Raw genomic sequence first — 18,457 nt, forward strand, 5'->3', positions numbered from 1 at the left:
GCAACCAACCTGCCCAATTAGCTGTTAGGTTGACACACTTGCTGGTGTTGAGCAGTTACTGTACACCTTGCACACATCAACAACTGACACCCACGAAGCAACGTTACCCATCGCGCCACCCTACTTCAAGTCTCAGAGCGAGTGACGTCACTGATTGAAATGCTATTAGCGCGCACCACCGCTAACTAACTAGCCATTTCACATCGGTTACACTCACTTTGACCTCCTCTTTTTTCCGCAGCAACCAATGATCCGGGTCAACAGCATCAATGTAACAGTGTAGGTTCCGTCCCTCTCTTCGCCCCAACCCGGGCTCGAACCAGGGACCCTTGCACACATCAACAACTGACACCCCACGAAGCATCGTTACCCATCGCGCCACAAAAGCCGCAGCCCTTGCAACGCAAGGGGAAACCCTACTTCAAGTCTCAGAGCGAGTGACGTCACTGATTGAAACGCTATTAGCGCGCACCACCGCTAACTAACTAGCCCTTTCACATCGGTTACACTTGGATTAATTAGGTCTTTACTGTGTTCTCCACTTTCACATGAAGTGGCTATGCTACACAAAGTCTGCGGACAACCTTTCAAATTAATGGATTCGGCTATTTCAGCCACACCCGTTGCTGACAGGTGTATAAAATCGAGCACACAGCCATGCAATCTCCATAGACAAACATTGGCAGTAGAATGGCCTTACTGAAGAGGTCAGTGACTTAACGTCATAGGATGCCACCTTTCCAACAAGTCAGTTTGTAAAATGTCTGCCCTGCTAGAGCTGCCCCAGGCAACAAGTGCTGTTATTGTGAAGTGTAAACATCTAGGAGCAACATCGGCTCAGCCACGAAGTGGTAGGCCACACAAACTCACAGAACGGGACCGGCGAGTGCTGAAGCGCGTAGTGTGTAACAATCGTCTGTCCTCATTTGCAACACTCACTACCGAGTTCCAAACTGCTTCTGGAAGCAACGTCAGCACAGAAACTGTTTGTCAGGAGCTTCATAAAATGGGTTTCTAAGACCGAGCAGCCGCACACAAGCCTAAAAGCAACATGCGCAATGCCAAGCGTCGACTGGAGTGGTGTAAAGCTCGCTGCCTAGTGGAAACGCGTTCTCTGGAGTGATGAATCACGCTTCACCATCTGGCAGTCTGACGGACGAATCTGGGTTTGGCGGATACCAGGAGAACGCTACCTGCACCAATGCCTAGTGCCAACTGTAAACTTTGGTGGAGGAGGAATAATGGTCTGGGGCTATTTTTCATGTTTCGGGCTTGGCCCCTTAGTTCCAATGAAGGGAAATCTTAACGCTACAGCATACAATGACATTCTAGACGATGTGTGACTGCAACTTTGTGGCAACATCAGCACCCGACCTCACTAATGCTCTTGTGGCAAATGGAAGCAAGTCCGCACAGCAATGTTCCAACATCTAGTTGAAAGCCTTCCCAGAAGAGTGGAGGCTGTTATAGCAGCAAAGGGGGACCAACTCCATATTAATGCCCATTATTTGCTTTAATTATTGCTTTATCAGTGAATTGGTTCAATGCCAATGTAATACAGAAAACAAATGTTATAATATGCATTGTTTTGAACAGTTTATTCATTTTCATTTCTAAAAACAATTTGTGTTTTACCATGAGAATGACACGTACGTGCACAATAGGCAGATATACAGAAATAAAGTCAGACTTTTTAGATCTATAATATGTATCATTTCTTTTATTTCAAATCACAGGTTTTGTTCTTTATAAACGCATATTTTCCTCATCATACAAATATGAGGGGAAGCTACTTCATATAACGTATATATATATATAATGGTTAGCAGAAAAAGTACAAACATACAAAACTTGTTTATATACAGCACGTAAAAAAATAGCCTTGCATAATGCGGCATTTAGGTGTACATACCATGCTCCATGAGGTCTGCTGATTTGATTATGTGGATAGTACATCAGAAGTAATTTGTAGTGGGGGATATTAAGTGCCAGATAGGGGAATGGGAAAGGACTTTGGGGATTTTGGTATGTAGTTTTCATAAAGGCACTCACAAGATGCCTTACCATGTGTGACGGGGCGGCAGGTAGCCTAGTGGTTAGAGCGTTGGACTAGTAACCGAAAGGTTGCTACATCGAATCCCCGAGCCGACAAGGTAAAAATCTGTCGTTCTGCCCCTGAACAAGGAGGTTAACCCACTGTTCCTAGGCCGTCATTGAAAATAAGAATTTGTTCTTAACTGACTTGCCTAGTTAAATAAAAGGTATAACAATAATCATTGACTGTATTTGGATTTTGCTCTGTCAAAGCCACATTAATCTTTCAAATACAGTAACAATAATCCACTTTGATTAGACAACATTTCCAAAGAACACTTTCAACAGTCACCAATGTCATGGATATACAACGATTTGCAATTAATCACTTTGGTCTTAGAGACATTGATGTTCCATTTATCGGTACAAAATAGAAACAATCAATGATTGTCTAATCACAGAGCATTCACATAAGGCTGTGCTCATATGAGAAACATAAGGACGACAAAAATACTCATTATACAATTGTTTTTATCTTAAAAGACTTGGTTTATGAATCACAAAAAAAGATACACAAATACACTAATTGTAATTAAGCAAAAAAGTGATTATATAATTTTGGGAGAAATACTGTACCTCAACGCTCAACTGGTCTAACAAAGTGATTGATTTAGTAACATCATGTAAAGCATCTTTGTCCTCGTCTTATTTCACACACCATAGTGAAACCCCCATGGTGAGAGAACATAGAGAGAGACAGTGCAATTTCAAATGTTGCCTTTTTCTCTCATTTGGTATTTCAGTCACAATCTTTTCTTTTGTATCCATAACCGTACCATACATCTTAAACTCTTCAGTAACACAGATTCTCCTGACACAGAACACCACAGCCCCCACTAACTGACATCCTCCCTAAGGTGTAGGGGAGAGACAGAGGCTACACTGTAACAAAGGCAATAATGAAAAACAATACAGGAACTTACACCGAGTGTACAAAACATTAAGAACTCCTGCTCTTTCCATGACATAGACTGACCAGGTGAATCCAGATGAAAGCTATGATCCCTTATTGATGTCACTTGTTAAAATCACTTTTTAAAAAAAATCAGTGTAGATGGGAGACAGGTTAAAGAAGGATTTTTAAGCCTCGAGACATATTTTGTATGTGTCATTCAGAGGGTGAATTGGGCAAAACAAAAAATGCAAATGTCCTTGCATAGGGTATGGTAGTAGGTGCCAGGTGCACCAGTTTGTGTCAAGAACTGCAATGCTGCTGGGTTTTTCATGCTCAACAGTTTCCCGTGTGTATCAAGAAGTCTGTTCTTAGGGCAAAAGAAGGGGTGCATCTCAATATTAGGACCGTGTTCCTAATGTTTGGTATACTCAGTGTACATGACAACTATTTACACCACAGTTTAGCTTAGAACCACACATTGAAGAGATGTATCTGCATGTTTTTAGCTTGTGTGTGTGTGTTTATAACCACACAATAGCCCCTCAAATAGCATCACCACATCCTAATCAAATACATTCCATAATACGAATCCACAAGGCAGTCTTCGCTTAATGAACACATCTTAACATAAGCGAACGTAACCCATCATATAAAAAGTCAAGTTAATTTTCAATGAAACAGTTATGTCCTTGGCAGAGGTCTACATAAAACAGTGAATGAAATTGATAGCACGTTAAATGAGCAATTATTTCCTTAAAAAAAATGTAAAAAAATAAGTCTCAGCCCAAAGAAACATCCCAAGAGGGATGACAATAAGAAGCAGAGTTAGGCAATATCCAATGTCGATTCTGTCTTGGTGAACAGTCCATTTTCCTTACATGATCACCGTTTGGCTCTGGTTCCTTGTTTGATTTCTGATTGATCCGTCACTTTTAAAATGTCAAAGGTACTTAAACAGTTTTTGGTTTTAGTTGACAATACTCCTACAAGACTATACACTATCTTTAAGTGCAAAATTGAAGAAAATCGTGTGACAATGAAGTGTAAAAGTGATTACTGTAACCAGAGAGACAATAAGACAAAAACAAATGACGAAAGAAGTGATGGATAAGAGTTTAAGTGTTGTAACTACAAAGATCAACAAAGCATTTAAGAGTTGGGCACTTTAAGAGAGTCCTCTTGTCTATGCAAACACCTGCATGTTGCCACGCTGAGGCTGCTGGGGGTTCTGTTGTGTCTGCTGGGACTGCGGCTGCAGCTGCTCCGGAATGTGTGTGTGATGGAGAGGCGGCAGTGCATGGGGGTTCCCCAGGGGGGTGGGGCTGGTGGTGACGTCAGACCAGTCTGAGTTGGAGTGGGGGGAGGAGGAGGACCAGGGGTCAGGGGACTCAGGGGAGGGGGTGAGGTAAGGGTGCTCGCTGGGCGGGTGAGCCGGATACCCTGGGGTGGTGCCCTCCGAGCCAGCCGTAGCGTAGCTGTGCTGAGAAGGAGGGGTTGGGTACTTATCCACGGGGCTCTGCATAGCCTGATAGGGAGGGAGCTGTTGGCGGGACTGGCCATCCTGCACCATGCCGTGGGCCAGGCCATGGGGGTGAGGGAGGCTGTGAGACAGGCTGTGCTGGAGGCTCACATTGGGCATTTGGTACAACATGCCCTGGGGGCAGTGCAGGTGAGTAGGGCCCTGCTGAGATTGGGGCTGGCCCTGGTTTTGCCCCTGGGACTGCACCTGCCCAGGCTGGGGCTGCTTCAGCAGGGCCTGCCCGCCCCCCGGCGCCATCATCTGGAAGGTAACAATGGGAGGCAGCTGCTCGCGGCTCATGGTGACATTCATAGGGGTGAGCAGGCCTTGGCCGTGGTGCTGGGACATGCTAGGGTGGCCACTCCCCATCTGCTGGGGGAGGAGGCTGAACATGTGGCCACCGTAGCCATGCTTCAGGCCCACCCAGCTCTGCTGCTGGCCCAGCATGTGGCTGACTGGGGGCAGCAGGGGCCTGGAGGAGGGGCTGCCCAGGAGCGGAGAGTTGGTCGTTTTGGAGGCCCCGGCAGCATCTCCTATGTATAAGTGTGGAGACTCCAGGGAGTCGACAGGGGACATGGTGACTGAGCTCTCCAACAGCCCTCCTGCAGCTTTAGTGCCGTTGCCACTGGCTCCTCCCACTGCAGGCCCCTCTCCTCCCGTTGGCTTCTTTCTCCGCTTGGCCTTCATGTCTTTCAGCTCTTTTGCTGTAGCCCCACCCACCCCTCCAACCTTTGCCCCGCCGCGCCTGCTCTTCTTGCCCTGGGGTCCGGGGCGCATGCCCATGTAGCCAGCGCCATTGCCTCCACAGACCAAGGAAGAGTGTCCCCCGCCCATGTGGTTGGGGCCATTGTGAGGGCTGTGGACCAGGTTGTACTGGTCAAGCAGACGTACGATATCATGGTGCATGCGCTCCTGTGCGGTGTCACGGGGCAGCCGGTCCAGGTGGTCTGTGATGTCCCTATTAGAGTAGTGGTCCAGCAGAACCTGGGCCGCCTCAAAACTACCCTCTCTGGCTGCCAGGAACAACGGGGTCTGCTCCTGAAGGAACACAACAGGAGAAACAACCCATGTAGGCATGTACCAAGCTAATAAAACATTATCCTCGTGATAGAATATGGGACATACAGTGCATTCAAAAAGTATTCAGACCACTTCACTTTTTCCACATTTTGTTACGTTACAGCCTTATTCTAAAATGGAATAAATACATTTTTCCCCCTCTTCTCAAATCTACCAATACCCCATAACTTAAATATCACATTTACATAAGTATTCAGACCCTTTACTCAGTACTTTGTTGAAGCACCTTTGGCAGCGATTACAGCATCGAGTCTTCTTGGGTATGACATTACAAGCTTGGCACACCTGTATTTTGGGAGTTTCTACCATTCTTCTCTGCAGATCAGTCGCTGCACAGCTATTTTCAGGTCTCTCCAGAGATGTTGTATCGGGTTCAAGTCCGGGCTCTGGCTGGGCCACTCAAGGACATTCAAAGACTTGTCCCGAAGCCACTCCTGCGTTTTCTTGGCTGTGCTCTTAGGGTCGTTGTCCTGTTGGAAGGTGGAACTTCGCCCCAGTCTGAGGTCCTGAGCAGGTTTGTATCAAAGATCTCTCTGTACTTACCTCCATTCATCTTTCCCCTCAATCCTGACTAGTCTCCCAGTCCCTGCCACTGAAGAAAATCCCCACAGCATGATGCTGCCACCACCATGCATCACCGTAGGGAAGGTATTGGCCAGGTGATGAGCGGTGCCTGGTTTCCTCCAGATGTGACACTTGGCATTCAGGCCAAACAGTTCAATCTTGGTTTCATCAGACCAGAGAATGTTGTTTCTCTTGGTCTGAGAGTTCTTTAGGTCCCTTTTGGCAAACTCCAAGCGGGCTGTCATGTTCCTTTTACTGAGGAGCGGCTTCCATCTGGCCACTCTACCATAAAGGCCTGATTGGTGGAGTGCTACAGAGATGGTTGTCCTTCTGGAAGAGTTCTTCCACAGAAGAACTCTGAAGCTGTCAGAAAGACCATCAGGTTCTTGGTCACCTCCCTGACGGCCAGCTCTAGGAAGAGTCTTGGTGGTTCCAAACTTCTTCCATTTAAGAATGATGGAGGCCACTGTGTTCTTGGGGACTTTCAATGCTGCAGAAATGTTTTGGTACTATTCCCCAGATCTGTGCCTCAACATAATCCTGTCTCAGAGCTCTACAGACAATTCCTTAGACCTCATGGCTTGGTTTTTGCTCTGACATGCACTGTCAACTGTGGGACCTTATATAGATAGGTGTGTGCCTTTCCAAATCATGTCCAATCAATTGAATTTACCACAGGTGGACTCCAATCAAGTTGTAGAAACATCAAGGATGATAAATGGAAAGAGGATGCACCTGAGCTCAATTTCAATTCTCATAGCAAAGGGTCTGAATAAGTTATTTTTGTAATTATTTTTTCCCCAAAATTTCTAAAAACCTGTTTTCTCTTTGTCATTATGTGGTATTGTGTGTAGATTGATGAGGGGAAAAATGTATTTAATCAATTTTAGAATAAGGCTGTAACTTAAAAATATATAGAAAAAGTGAAGGGGTCTGAATACTTTCTGAATGCACTGTAGCTTGACTTAAAGACTACTTTTGAGGTTTGAAAACATGTGCAATACAAGGTAGAGACGTGAAATGCAAACTGAGGTAGTACAAACCTTGTTGTCCTGCATGTCTCTGTTGGCTCCATTCTTCAGCAGCACCAGAGTGGCCTCCACATTGTTCACAGCAGCTGCCCAGTGCAGAGCAGATTTACCTGAGCGAGAGAGGAATATGAGTCAAAGACAGACATGCAAATTGCTCTGTTACGGCACAAAATTATTTTGACTAAACACTTTTTATTTTTTTGAGAAGGTTGGTCCTCAAGCAATGGCATGACCGAAATGCAAATGACAAAACCGCAACACAAATTCATGACCCAGCTTTAATGGAATTGTAATGGTAACTGGGCTCCATTGAGAGCAAGATTGAAACCATGGGACTATAAGGTTCTGACTTTTTTAAATAGTTAAAACAACACAATTCATCTTTAGATGGTTCTTCATATGTCTGTGAAGTAAAATGTTTGATAGTTAATTTTAAGTGAATAAATGAAAAACTAAAAAGTTCTCTCTGCATAAAACTATTTGAACTTGCCACTATAAGGTTCTATCTGCAATCCAATCACAAGCCTGAACAAATAGACAGACCAATCAGAACACGTTCTTGCCATCTCTCTCCATGTATGGGCTAGTCTAGCCAGCAATAATGGCACATAAGCAAAAAACAAGTAAATGTTGTCACATAGTTATTCAGTGATGACAGTAATTTGTCTGATTATCATAATAAATTTCTTGATATATTTGATGTGTTTTGACTGTCTTGGTAAAATAATGTTATTCTATAATTTATAATGTATTCAAATAGCTACAGTTTTCTGTCTAATCCAGAAAGAAGCTTGTGGCTGAACCCAGATTGACATGTCAGAGCCATAAGGTTCTATCTGCAATTGCATCCCCTTAAAAAAAACAGATTTACAAATGTCTCAGGATTTTGATATTCTGCACTTTAGGTACCTATAAGGTGAGGACCTTAATGGGTTATGAAAGAAGAATTCACTTCAAAACAGTTCTGAGATCTGAAAACGATGCTTAATAGGGGCGGTAGGTAGCCTAGTGTTTAGAGCATAGGGCCAGTAACCGAAAGGTTGCTAGATCAAATCCCCGAGCTGACAAGGTAGAAATCTGTCGTTCTGCCCCTGAACAAGGCAGTTAACCCACTGTTCCTAGTTATCTGCAGTTAACTGACTTGCCTAGTTAAATAAAGGTAAAAAAAAATAATCTCAGAACTATGCTTTCTGCAGATAGAACCTTACAGTACCAAGGTCTTTCCTAATTCTTGCCCTGTATGGCAGTGCTCAATGAGAAAATCACTAAAACAACATTTCCTATTTAAGTATTACTGAACAGTTAAGTCTCAGTTTAGAACAAATCTCTAATCCCAATGGGATCACCTGTATAAAACAAATGTAAAATCATACAATATACATGTAAAAACAATGCCAGTGCTCACCGTGGTCGTCGACAGCGTTGATGTCAGCGTGGCAATGTACCAGTTCCTCCACCATGCCTTCCACAGCCAGCCTGGCAGCCAGGATCAGAGGTGTGGTTCCATCGTTCATCCTGGCATCCAACTCCGTGGCCCGGTTACGAATCAGGATCTGAGAGGGGAACAGTGTTAAAGGGGCAGTGCAGTCAAAAACTTTATTTTCCTCTGTCATGTTTTGTACACTCAGTATATATTTAACAGTGGTTTAGATTCTCTACACTATACATTTTTTGTTTTATCATAAACTGAAATTAGGTGAACTATTAGAAATTTAGCAACCAGGAAATGGCGGAATGATTTCTGCATATTGCACATTTAATGATATTTCCACACTGAGGTTGTAATAACAATGTAAGAGCCTAATAATTTATTTTATTTTTTTTAAACACCTGGAATTTCAATATTTTCAGGTGGGATAGAGTTTTTGGCCCACAGAATGACATCACAATCTGATTATTCTGACCAGCCCCACTAATGGCTGCACCTATGCCCAGTAAAGTGAAATCCATAGATTAGGGCCTAAATCATTTATTTAAATTGACTGATTTCCTTATATGTAACATAGTAAAATCTTTGAAATTGCTGCATGTTGCATTTATATTTTTGTTCAGTATATTTTAAGTTATTTTCCATTAAATAAACCCACAGTGATATATTAAACATACAGTGATGATTTCCAAATAACATTTAAAAGACTGCATGGAGACTAACTCGATAAGCGCAATATGATTTTTGAACTGGTGCCCATGTGAGCGCAGTACGAGGAATATGTTTTCAGCTGCTCCAATGAGTCTCTGTATTTCTAGCCTCTCACCTGGAACACTCCCTGGGCATCGGCTGCCACAGCAGCGTGGAGAGGGGTGCGACCCATGTTGTCGTGAGCGTTGGCATCTGCCCCAGCGTCCAGCAGCCTCTTGGCAGCGTCGGCCCGGGCGTAGCGAGCAGCCAGGTGGAGCGCTGTCTCCCCGGTGCGGTCTGTCTGGGCCATGAGTGTTGCACCCTGGGTGATAAGGTCTGAGATGGCGTTGGGACATGGCTCGTCTCCCCCGCTCTCTTCCTCCTCCTCCGCCTGCAGGCCGCAATCAGATGCCCCTCCGTTTCGGAGAGAGGCCAGCATCAGGGGGGTGAAGCCATCTGGACAATAATTTTGCCATTTGGTCAGCGTCAAAAACAACAGAGTTACATACACAGCAATCACTTCTCAGTTAGGTATCCTTACACTTGATTGACACCAATCCTATTCAATCTTAAACTCTACCTGGTCCTTTGACATTGACATCCAGGCAGTCTGCCTCCAGATCAGTCTGTGGTGGAGTGAGAGAGATGTCAGCAGCCTTGTGGTGCTGCAGGGTCCACTCCCGTCTGTCCACTCCTCCATCCACACCCATGGGCAGTAGGGGCTTGTCCTCAGTCTGGGGGAGAGGGAGGCAAAGGAGGAGAGATTTTTAGACACTGACTCAATGCCATTATGTATAGTAGGGTTATTCCGCCAATTAGGTGCCTTTAGAGTAGTGATACTTCGTGGATTTCACCTAATTTTACCTTTCTGACAAAGACCACATAAAAATAAATAAAAAATTCCCATCTCAAGAGGTTAAATAAAACCTAACTCTGGGTAACAGGGTTGACGTGTTATGCTCAACTCGCTCAGTTTTCCACCACAAAGAGTACAACCAGCTCACCTGCTTTGACACTAGGACATTGACTGTTCAATGTCTCTTTCGAAAAAATCTTTAAAAAGGAATATTTTCACCATCTGGAAACAAGAGTTCAGTTCACGTAAAAAGGTTGACCTTAAAATTAATCACTTATCACATGAAATAAATTATAACCTGTAGAAATGACTATGTTAAAACAACAAAATAACTAGGGCTTTACAATGTTGGAGAAAAGTTGGAGTTAAGATCTTCCTAGAAGTCACAGAGGATGCTTAGAAGGACATGTCAAAATGTCCCGGATTTATTTAATTTTCCATATAGTTTATATTAGAAGGGCACTTCCTTTAATATACAAGGCTTTCAGATATTAATATTTGTCCAACATTTCTACTTAAAATATCAAAGGGAGGCAAAAGTCACTCATTTCCTGGAACGACTCAGTAGCTGGTGAGCGTTCTGACCCAAAATGGCTGCCAAGAATGGTTCCTCTTCTCGCTCACCCTTACTTTCTTTGGCGGAGCCTCCTCTTCCATCCACCTCTGGCCTCCATCTATCATCCCTCCATCCTGGGTCTTGAAGTTCCTGCAGGGAGGAGAGGAAAAAGAGGTCAGTGTGTGGCTCAGGAGAATTACACCCTACATTATGGTACACCAGTCAAACATTTCTCTCAGTTCAGTACCATTCTGAACATACTAGAGCCCGGTACAGTATAGAGGTACACATTTGTCTTTATTCCCGGTGTAGTGCAGTAATTTAATAAAACAACAAATATATATTGACCGTATGCAGGCCCTGGTCAAATGTAGTGCACTATACACGGAATAGGGTGCCATTTCAGACGCAACTTCTGTCTTTTCTCCACTCACTTCATGCCGAAGTCGTCCTGGCCCACGGGTTCTCGCCTCTTGTCATCCTTCTTGGCCAGGAAGCCATCGGGGAGCCAGAGGACGCCGTGTTTGCGTTTCCTCTTGGCGGCCAGCACGCCCAGCACCAAGATTAGCAGGATGATGACGGCTGCTCCCACAGCCAGGTAGAGCAGGAAGTTGGGCTTATAGGGTTCCGTAGGGTCACCTGGTGGTGGAGGAGACATGGAACTCTTAAGTAGGTGATGCTATCTGAAATGGGCTCTGCATTCAGAGCATGGAACCGAGTGTCCATTTGGTACCAAAGAACATGATAAGTGGGTTTAATCAGGTCTGTAATCAAAGATAATTGTGTGCTGATGTAACATAACCATTAGGGTGTTTTAAAGGTGTCTCAGAAATCACACTGGGAAGAAAGGAGAGGGACTTACTGTTGACAGAGACCACAGGGTAGGGCAGCTCAGATTTCAAGTACTCAGCAGCGATGAAGGATGCAGCCAGCTCTGTGCTGGAGAAGCAGTCCATGGAGCGCTCAGAACACTTACGGTTATCGATCTCCAGGTACACCTTAGACCTGCAGCAAACAACTTCCGTTAGTCTTACTTGCCAACATTCAAGACTATACACACACCTCATCTTATCTAGTAGAGAAAGAGAGACAGGATAAATACACATCTCCTTACCCGATAACCTCCTTGTCTAGCTCCCGTTTGCCTCTAAGCGTCATTGTAGAAGGTTGTCCTTCATTGCCGTCGTCGTGCTCCAGGCCGTAGTACGGATACAACATAGGTTTCTGCTGGTCGTCCATCTTGACACGGAGGTTGGTATGCAGCAGGGTTCCCAGGGAGCGCAGGAAGCCTCTCATGTCTCCCATTAGCTCCTCGGGCTGCAGTAACACTACGATCACCAGCGTTCCGTCAGCCACCTCAGCAGGGGTGTCCCCAGAGCAGTCCAGGCCATCCCAGCCACATGCCTCCGTGTTACAGCCCTTATCACAGATCTTGTTGGCATAGTGGGCCGCACAGTACTTATCATACCTGTATATAGGACAAGGGAGAGGGTTGGGGAATTCAGAAGACTCTAGGAGGTCCTATGGGTTAATAAGCTTTGAAGTTTGAATGTAATTAATAAGACATATACACTGAGTGTACAAAACATTAAGAACACATGCTCTTTCCATGACAGACTGACCAGGTGAATCCAGGGGAAAGCTATGATCCTTTATTGATGTCACTTGTTAAATCCACTTCAAAATCAGTGTAGATGAAAGAGAGGAGACAGGTTAAAAATGTATTTTTAAGCCTTAACCTGTTAGGGCTAGGGGGCAGTATTTACACGGCCGGATAAAAAAAACGTACCCGATTTAATCTGGTTATTACTACTGCCCAGAAACTAGAATATGCATATAATTATTGGCTTTGGATAGAAAACACCCTAAAGTTTCTAAAACTGTTTGAATGGTGTCTGTGAGTATAACAGAACTCATATGGCAGGCAAAAACCTGAGAAGATTCTGTACAGGAAGTACCCTCTCTGACCATTCCTTGGGCTTCTTGGCTCTGTTTATTGAAAACTTAGGATCTTTGCTGTAACGTGACACTTCCTACGGCTCCCATAGGCTCTCAGAACCCGGGAAAAAGCTGAATGATGTAATTCCGGCCCCTGGCTGAAAAACATTAGCGCCTTTGGTAAGTGGTCTATCAGAGGACCATCAGACTGAGGTGCGTGCACGGGGCGACACCATGTTTTATTTTCTCTCTCTTTGTACTAAAACACGATTTCCCGGTCGGAATATTGTTGCTTTTTTACGAGAAAAATCGCATAAAAATTGATTTTAAACAGCGGTTGACATGCTTCGAAGTACGGTAATGGAATATTTAGATTTTTTTTGTCACGAAACGCGTCGAGCGCGTCACCCTTTACCCTTTCGGATAGTGTCTTGAACGCACGAACAAAACGCCGCTATTTGGATATAACAATGGATTATTTTGAACCAAACCAACATTTGTTATTGAAGTAGAAGTCCCGGGAGTGCATTCTGACGAAGAACAGCAAAGGTAATAACATTTTTCTTATAGTAAATATGACTTTGGTGAGGGCTAAACTTGTTGGGTGTCTAAATAGCTAGCCCTGTGATGCCGGGCTATCTACATAGAATATTGCAAAATGTGCTTTCACCGAAAAGCTATTTTAAAATCGGACATATCAAGTGCATAGAGGAGTTCTGTATCTATAATTCTTAAAATAATTATGTTTTTTGTGAACGTTTATCGTGAGTAATTTAGTAAATTCACCGGAAGTTTGCGGGGGGTATGCTAGTTCTGAACGTCACATGCTAATGTAAAAAAGCTGGGTTTTGATATAAATATGAACTTGATTGAACAAAACATGCATGTATTGTATAACATAATGTCCTAAGATTGTCATCTGATGAAGATCATCAAAGGTTAGTGCTGCATTTAGCTGTGGTTTGGGTTTATGTGACATTATATGCTAGCTTGAAAAATGGGTGTCTGATTATTTCTGGCTGGGTACTCTGCTGACATAATCTAATGTTTTGCTTTCGTTGTAAAGCCTTTTTGAAATCGAACAGTGTGGTTAGATTAACGAGAGTCTTGTCTTTAAAATGGTGTAAAATAGTCATATGTTTGAGAAATTGAAGTAATAGCATTTCTAAGGTATTTGAATAACGCGCCACGGGATTCCACTGGCTGTTACGTAGGTGGGACGAAATCGTCCCACTGGCCCTAGAGAAGTTAAGACATGGATTGAGCATGTGTGTCATTCAGAGGCTGAATGGGCAAGACGACAAATGGAAGTCCCTTTGAACGGGGTATGGTAGTAGGTGCCAGGTGCACCAGTTTGTGTCAAGAACTGCAACACTGCTGGGTTTTTCACGCTCAACAGTTTCCTGGGTGTATCAAGAATGGTCCACGACCCAAAGGACATCCAGTCAACTTGACACAACTGTTGGAAGCATTGGAGTCAACATGGGCCAGCATCCCTGTGGAACGCTTTCGACACCTTGCAGATTCCATGCCCCGACGAATTGAGGCTGTTCTGATGGCAAAAGGGGGCGTGCAACTCAAAATTAGGAACGTGTTCTTAAATGTTTGGTATACTCAGTGTACATGTGTATTGATGTCTTTATGTTGTTGCAAACTCTTGTACTTACTTGCAGTAAGACTGTGCGCTCTCCTGACACTCGAAGCTGTCGAAGAGGCAGCCAGAGTTGTCACAATCGGGGTCACATCGACCGTTGCGGAACAGCTCCCAGCAGGGCACCGGGGCGGTGCAGTTGACCCATGGCTGGCGCCAATGTAGAGAACAGTCCCCTCCGTCCCATTGGCACTCATGGCTGTTGCACTGCGGGTCACACACCTTATCCCCAGAATGCTGCTCACACTCTACGTAGGGGCAGGAGGCGGGGGTGCTGGGGGACGGATCGAAGATGACATTCTCACAGTGCCTGCCTGAGAAGTGGGCTGGGCAGTGACAGCTGTACTGGTAGTGTGGGTCCTTCATACAGGTGCCTCCGTTCAGACAGGGCCGGTTCTGGCAGCTGTGGACGGTCTCGCAGCGTGGCCCACTGAAGCCTGGCTGGCAACGGCAGTGCGGACGACCAACCTGAGTCTCCTGGCAGTGCCCGCCGTTCTGGCAGCGCAGCTTGGCACAGTTGTAGCCCTCCACCTCTCCACAGTTGAAGCCAGTGAAGCCCTGAGGGGTCGGGACAGAGTGGGCATCAGACATGTGAACAGACTGGCTAGACAGATACCTGTGGTCTCTGTTTTACATCTCTAACATGCATTACTGCAGTTGACTAGTCAGAAAAGCTGGGAGAATCTACTAAGTTTGGTACCTTCCTACAACACTGCTGTTCTCAGTCATACCTGACCTGTGTTGTTTCACCCTCTGAAGCAAGCGTGACAATAAGGAGAAGGAAGGGGTTAGTGGTTTGGAAAACAAGCCAGCAGGTCAGGGTTTCCCAAACTCGGTCCTTGGAAACCCAAGGGGTGCACGTTTTGGTTTTTGTCTTAACACTACACAGCTGATTCAAATTATCAAAGCTTGATGATGAGTTGATTAATTAAATCAGTGGTGTAGTGCTAGGGCAAAAACCAAAACATGCACCGTGTTTGGAAACCCTGCAGTAGGGAAAGAATACTCACTCCATATCTACATTAGAGGTAAATACAATTTATACAGCACAATGCAATTTCTATGCAGTTGGAAATCCATTCAAAACAAAGAGAGAAAGATCAGCAAGCTGGCACATGCAGTACTTTGTAACACAGCAGTCTGGCAGTTGGAAAACAAACATTGAAAAGGGTAGAGTACCGTTATATGACTTACTGGTTGACAGATGCATGTGTATCCATGCACTGAGCTCATGTTCATGGAGCAGGTGCCACTGTTATGGCACGGCTTCGACTGGCACAGGTCCACCATGGACTCACAGTGGCGTCCTAGGACAACAGACAGACAGACATGTCATGTTATACAGCATGAATGTGGGGTAAGCTAGGTAACTTGATACGTTCTAACATATACAGAGGGGCACTCTACCTGTGTAGCCCAGGCGACAGCGGCACTGGTAGTCATTGGCCAGCTGTACACAGTCCAGGCTGCCAGGAGAGTGACAGGGACCAGAGAGACACTCATTGACGTCCCCCTCACAGTGTTCCCCAGCGAAGCCAGGGGGGCAGGAGCAGGTGTAGCGTCCCACCCCGTCCACACACTGGCCCCCGTTCAGACAGCGAAGCTCCCAGGAGCCAGGCTTGGGAGCACAGTCGTCCACATTCACCTCACACTGAACACCTACAGAGAGGGGGTGGAGAGAGAGAGGAGAGAGGGAGGCAGGGAAGACCATCAGTTCAGAGGTCAGAATTATAGTTGTACATTACGCAAAACCAATGGGCCAGAAAGAGATAGATAAAGCAAGAGAATCTTCCGGTATCTTTACCATTAGTGCCAGGTGGGCAGGCGCAGGAAAAGCGGTTGATGAGGTTGATGCAGGTTCCTCCGTGGTGACAAGGATTAGAGTGACACTCATCCACATCATATTCACAGTTCACCCCCTGGTAGCCAGCCTTGCACTGGAACAGAAAAATACATTTTTAGATGTTTCCCTGGGTGCAGTACACTAAGTGCAATACTTAGATCCCACACGCAGACACACATTCATACACAACTTACCATACACTCATATGTGCCCTGGTAGTCCATGCAGGTGGCCCCGTTGCGGCAGGGGTTGGAAAGGCACTCATCCACCATCTCGTTACAGTAGCTGCCCGTGTAACCAGGCAGGCACTGACACTGGTGGGCATTACCCACGTTCACGCAGCGACCCGAGTGCTTGCACACTAACTCCACTTGGATACCTGGCCGAGACAAAGACACACACAAAGACACGTTAACCAGAGACGCATTATGCGTAATATATCTTCATCAAAAATGGTCATTATCTTTACCTATATAAGTTCCATAGTTCACTGGTGACAGAGAGGTGGCTGAATGAAAGAAATGGTACTATAGAGGCAGTGCCTGCTCACCGTTCCGAGCAGCATAGTCCTGACAGGACATGTTGGGGACATCACAGTACATGCCAGTCCAGCCCACAGGACAGTGACACAACCAGGTGGTCTCTGACTGGGAACAAGACCCTCCATTTTGGCACAGTGGCTGGCTACACAGGTTCACAAAGTTCTGCATGGAGAGAAAAGTGAGTATAAAATGTTAGCATTGATTTTCAAATGAAGAACCAGGCAAGAACCATACTACACACACACTCTACCTGGCAGTTCTGTCCATTGTAGCCCACAGGGCAGGTGCAGCGGTAGGAGCCCAGGCCGTCAGTGCAGGTTCCTCCGTTCTTGCAGGGCTGAGAGTCACACTCATTCTGCTCATACTCACAGAAGGTGCCGTAGAAACCAGGCCGACAACGACACGAGAAGGTGTTGATGTCATCAACACAGGTCCCGTTATTCAGACAGGAACTAGAGGAAGGGAGAAACAAATTGAGGGAGAGAGAAAGAGAGATGTAGTCATGCATGATGGAAAGTCGAACATATGTAGGTAGATAGGAATTCCTTGTGTGTTGCAAAGGAAATTCATTTTCAATAAATGTTCTATACATCTAAATGGGTCTCAATCCACATATCAAAAAGGAAACTCATTGAAGGATAATTCTGAGTGCATCTCAACGTTAAACCCTTTAAAATAATAACTATAGTTACAGTCCTTTGTAACCCACCTCTCAGTGCATTCTGGGATGTTGTGTTCACAGAGGATTCCGTCGAAACCTGGCCGGCACACACAGACAAAGCTGTTGACGTAGTCCCGGCACACAGCTCCATTCTGGCACGGCTGACTGGCACACTCGTCCACTTCTGCCTCACAACGTTCACCATCAAACCCTTGCCGGCAGTCACAGGAGAACCCTCCCACTTCGTCCACACAGGAACCACCGTTCAGACACGGGTCTGAGAGGGAGCGAGAGATACAAAAAGAAAGGGTTGGAGTCAGACAAGAAGTTTAAAAGACCCTGAATAGTAACTAACTACGGAGATGAGTGTACAAGGTGCTCATGGAGAGTACTCAATATGCAGTAGTATACGTGTTGATAGTACAAATTAAAGTAAAAGAGAGATGTGCGATAACTCACTGGGGGAGCAGTCATCGATGTTGGTCTGGCAGTTGAGACCGCTGTAGCCTGGTCGACACTTGCACACGTAGCTGCCCTGGCTGTTGATGCAACGGGCCCTGTTCTGACACGGGTTCTTCCTGCACTCATCCACATCCTCAGTGCAGCGGGGGCCTATTCACAAACATACCATTTCAATTAACATCAACGCAACGACTGAATGGTAGAAAATGTCCCCCAACACACACACAAATCTTTTCTCTCTTTCTATGAATACTCACCTTGCCAGCCTCTGGGACATCGACAGGTGTAAAAGGTGTAGTCCGGGGTTGGCTGACACACACCTCCCCTCTCACATGGATGAGACGCACAGGGAACCAACTCCTCCTCACAGTGTTTTCCTGTGGACGCACATAGCAATATTGGTAATATCCAAAATGCCCACGATACAAATCAACTCAGCTCCAACAGAGGGAATGTGTCCAGGATAGTACAGTAGTGTGGCTGGTGTTGTTACCGGAGTATGGAGGATCACACAGGCAGCTGTAGGTGTTGACTCCGTCCACACAGGTACCATGGTTCTCACACGGGCTTGATGCACACTCCTCCATGTTGAACTCGCAGTTCACACCTGAGGGGAGAGGGATGTTTTTAACTAAAATGGTGAACA

General features: G+C 45.4%; 1 protein-coding gene across 3 annotated transcripts in view; it reads right to left on the reverse strand.

Moving 5' to 3' along the window:
* Positions 1–1,702: 1,702 nt before the first annotated feature.
* LOC106584380 (neurogenic locus notch homolog protein 2) overlaps positions 1,703–18,457 on the reverse strand; it is a 58,201-nt gene continuing 41,446 nt past the window's right edge. For 2 of the 3 annotated variants that reach the window (XM_014169622.2, XM_014169620.2), the window contains exons 15-34: positions 18,305–18,418; positions 18,069–18,188; positions 17,809–17,961; positions 17,398–17,626; positions 16,939–17,140; positions 16,697–16,850; positions 16,341–16,525; positions 16,108–16,240; positions 15,711–15,962; positions 15,498–15,610; positions 14,320–14,861; positions 11,829–12,182; positions 11,577–11,719; positions 11,149–11,353; positions 10,783–10,864; positions 9,883–10,036; positions 9,439–9,758; positions 8,589–8,736; positions 7,196–7,293; positions 1,703–5,546 (exon numbers count right to left, since the gene is read on the reverse strand). In XM_014169622.2, the coding sequence (XP_014025097.1) occupies positions 4,173–5,546; positions 7,196–7,293; positions 8,589–8,736; positions 9,439–9,758; positions 9,883–10,036; positions 10,783–10,864; positions 11,149–11,353; positions 11,577–11,719; positions 11,829–12,182; positions 14,320–14,861; positions 15,498–15,610; positions 15,711–15,962; positions 16,108–16,240; positions 16,341–16,525; positions 16,697–16,850; positions 16,939–17,140; positions 17,398–17,626; positions 17,809–17,961; positions 18,069–18,188; positions 18,305–18,418 (5,075 nt within the window). In that variant the 3' untranslated portion in view covers positions 1,703–4,172. The remainder of the gene's footprint in view (positions 5,547–7,195; positions 7,294–8,588; positions 8,737–9,438; positions 9,759–9,882; positions 10,037–10,782; positions 10,865–11,148; positions 11,354–11,576; positions 11,720–11,828; positions 12,183–14,319; positions 14,862–15,497; positions 15,611–15,710; positions 15,963–16,107; positions 16,241–16,340; positions 16,526–16,696; positions 16,851–16,938; positions 17,141–17,397; positions 17,627–17,808; positions 17,962–18,068; positions 18,189–18,304; positions 18,419–18,457) is intronic. The other variant, XM_014169621.2, reaches the window with a different exon arrangement.

The sequence above is a fragment of the Salmo salar genome, chromosome ssa23 (assembly GCF_905237065.1).
Source record: "Salmo salar chromosome ssa23, Ssal_v3.1, whole genome shotgun sequence".
Taxonomy (NCBI): Eukaryota; Metazoa; Chordata; class Actinopteri; order Salmoniformes; family Salmonidae; genus Salmo; species Salmo salar.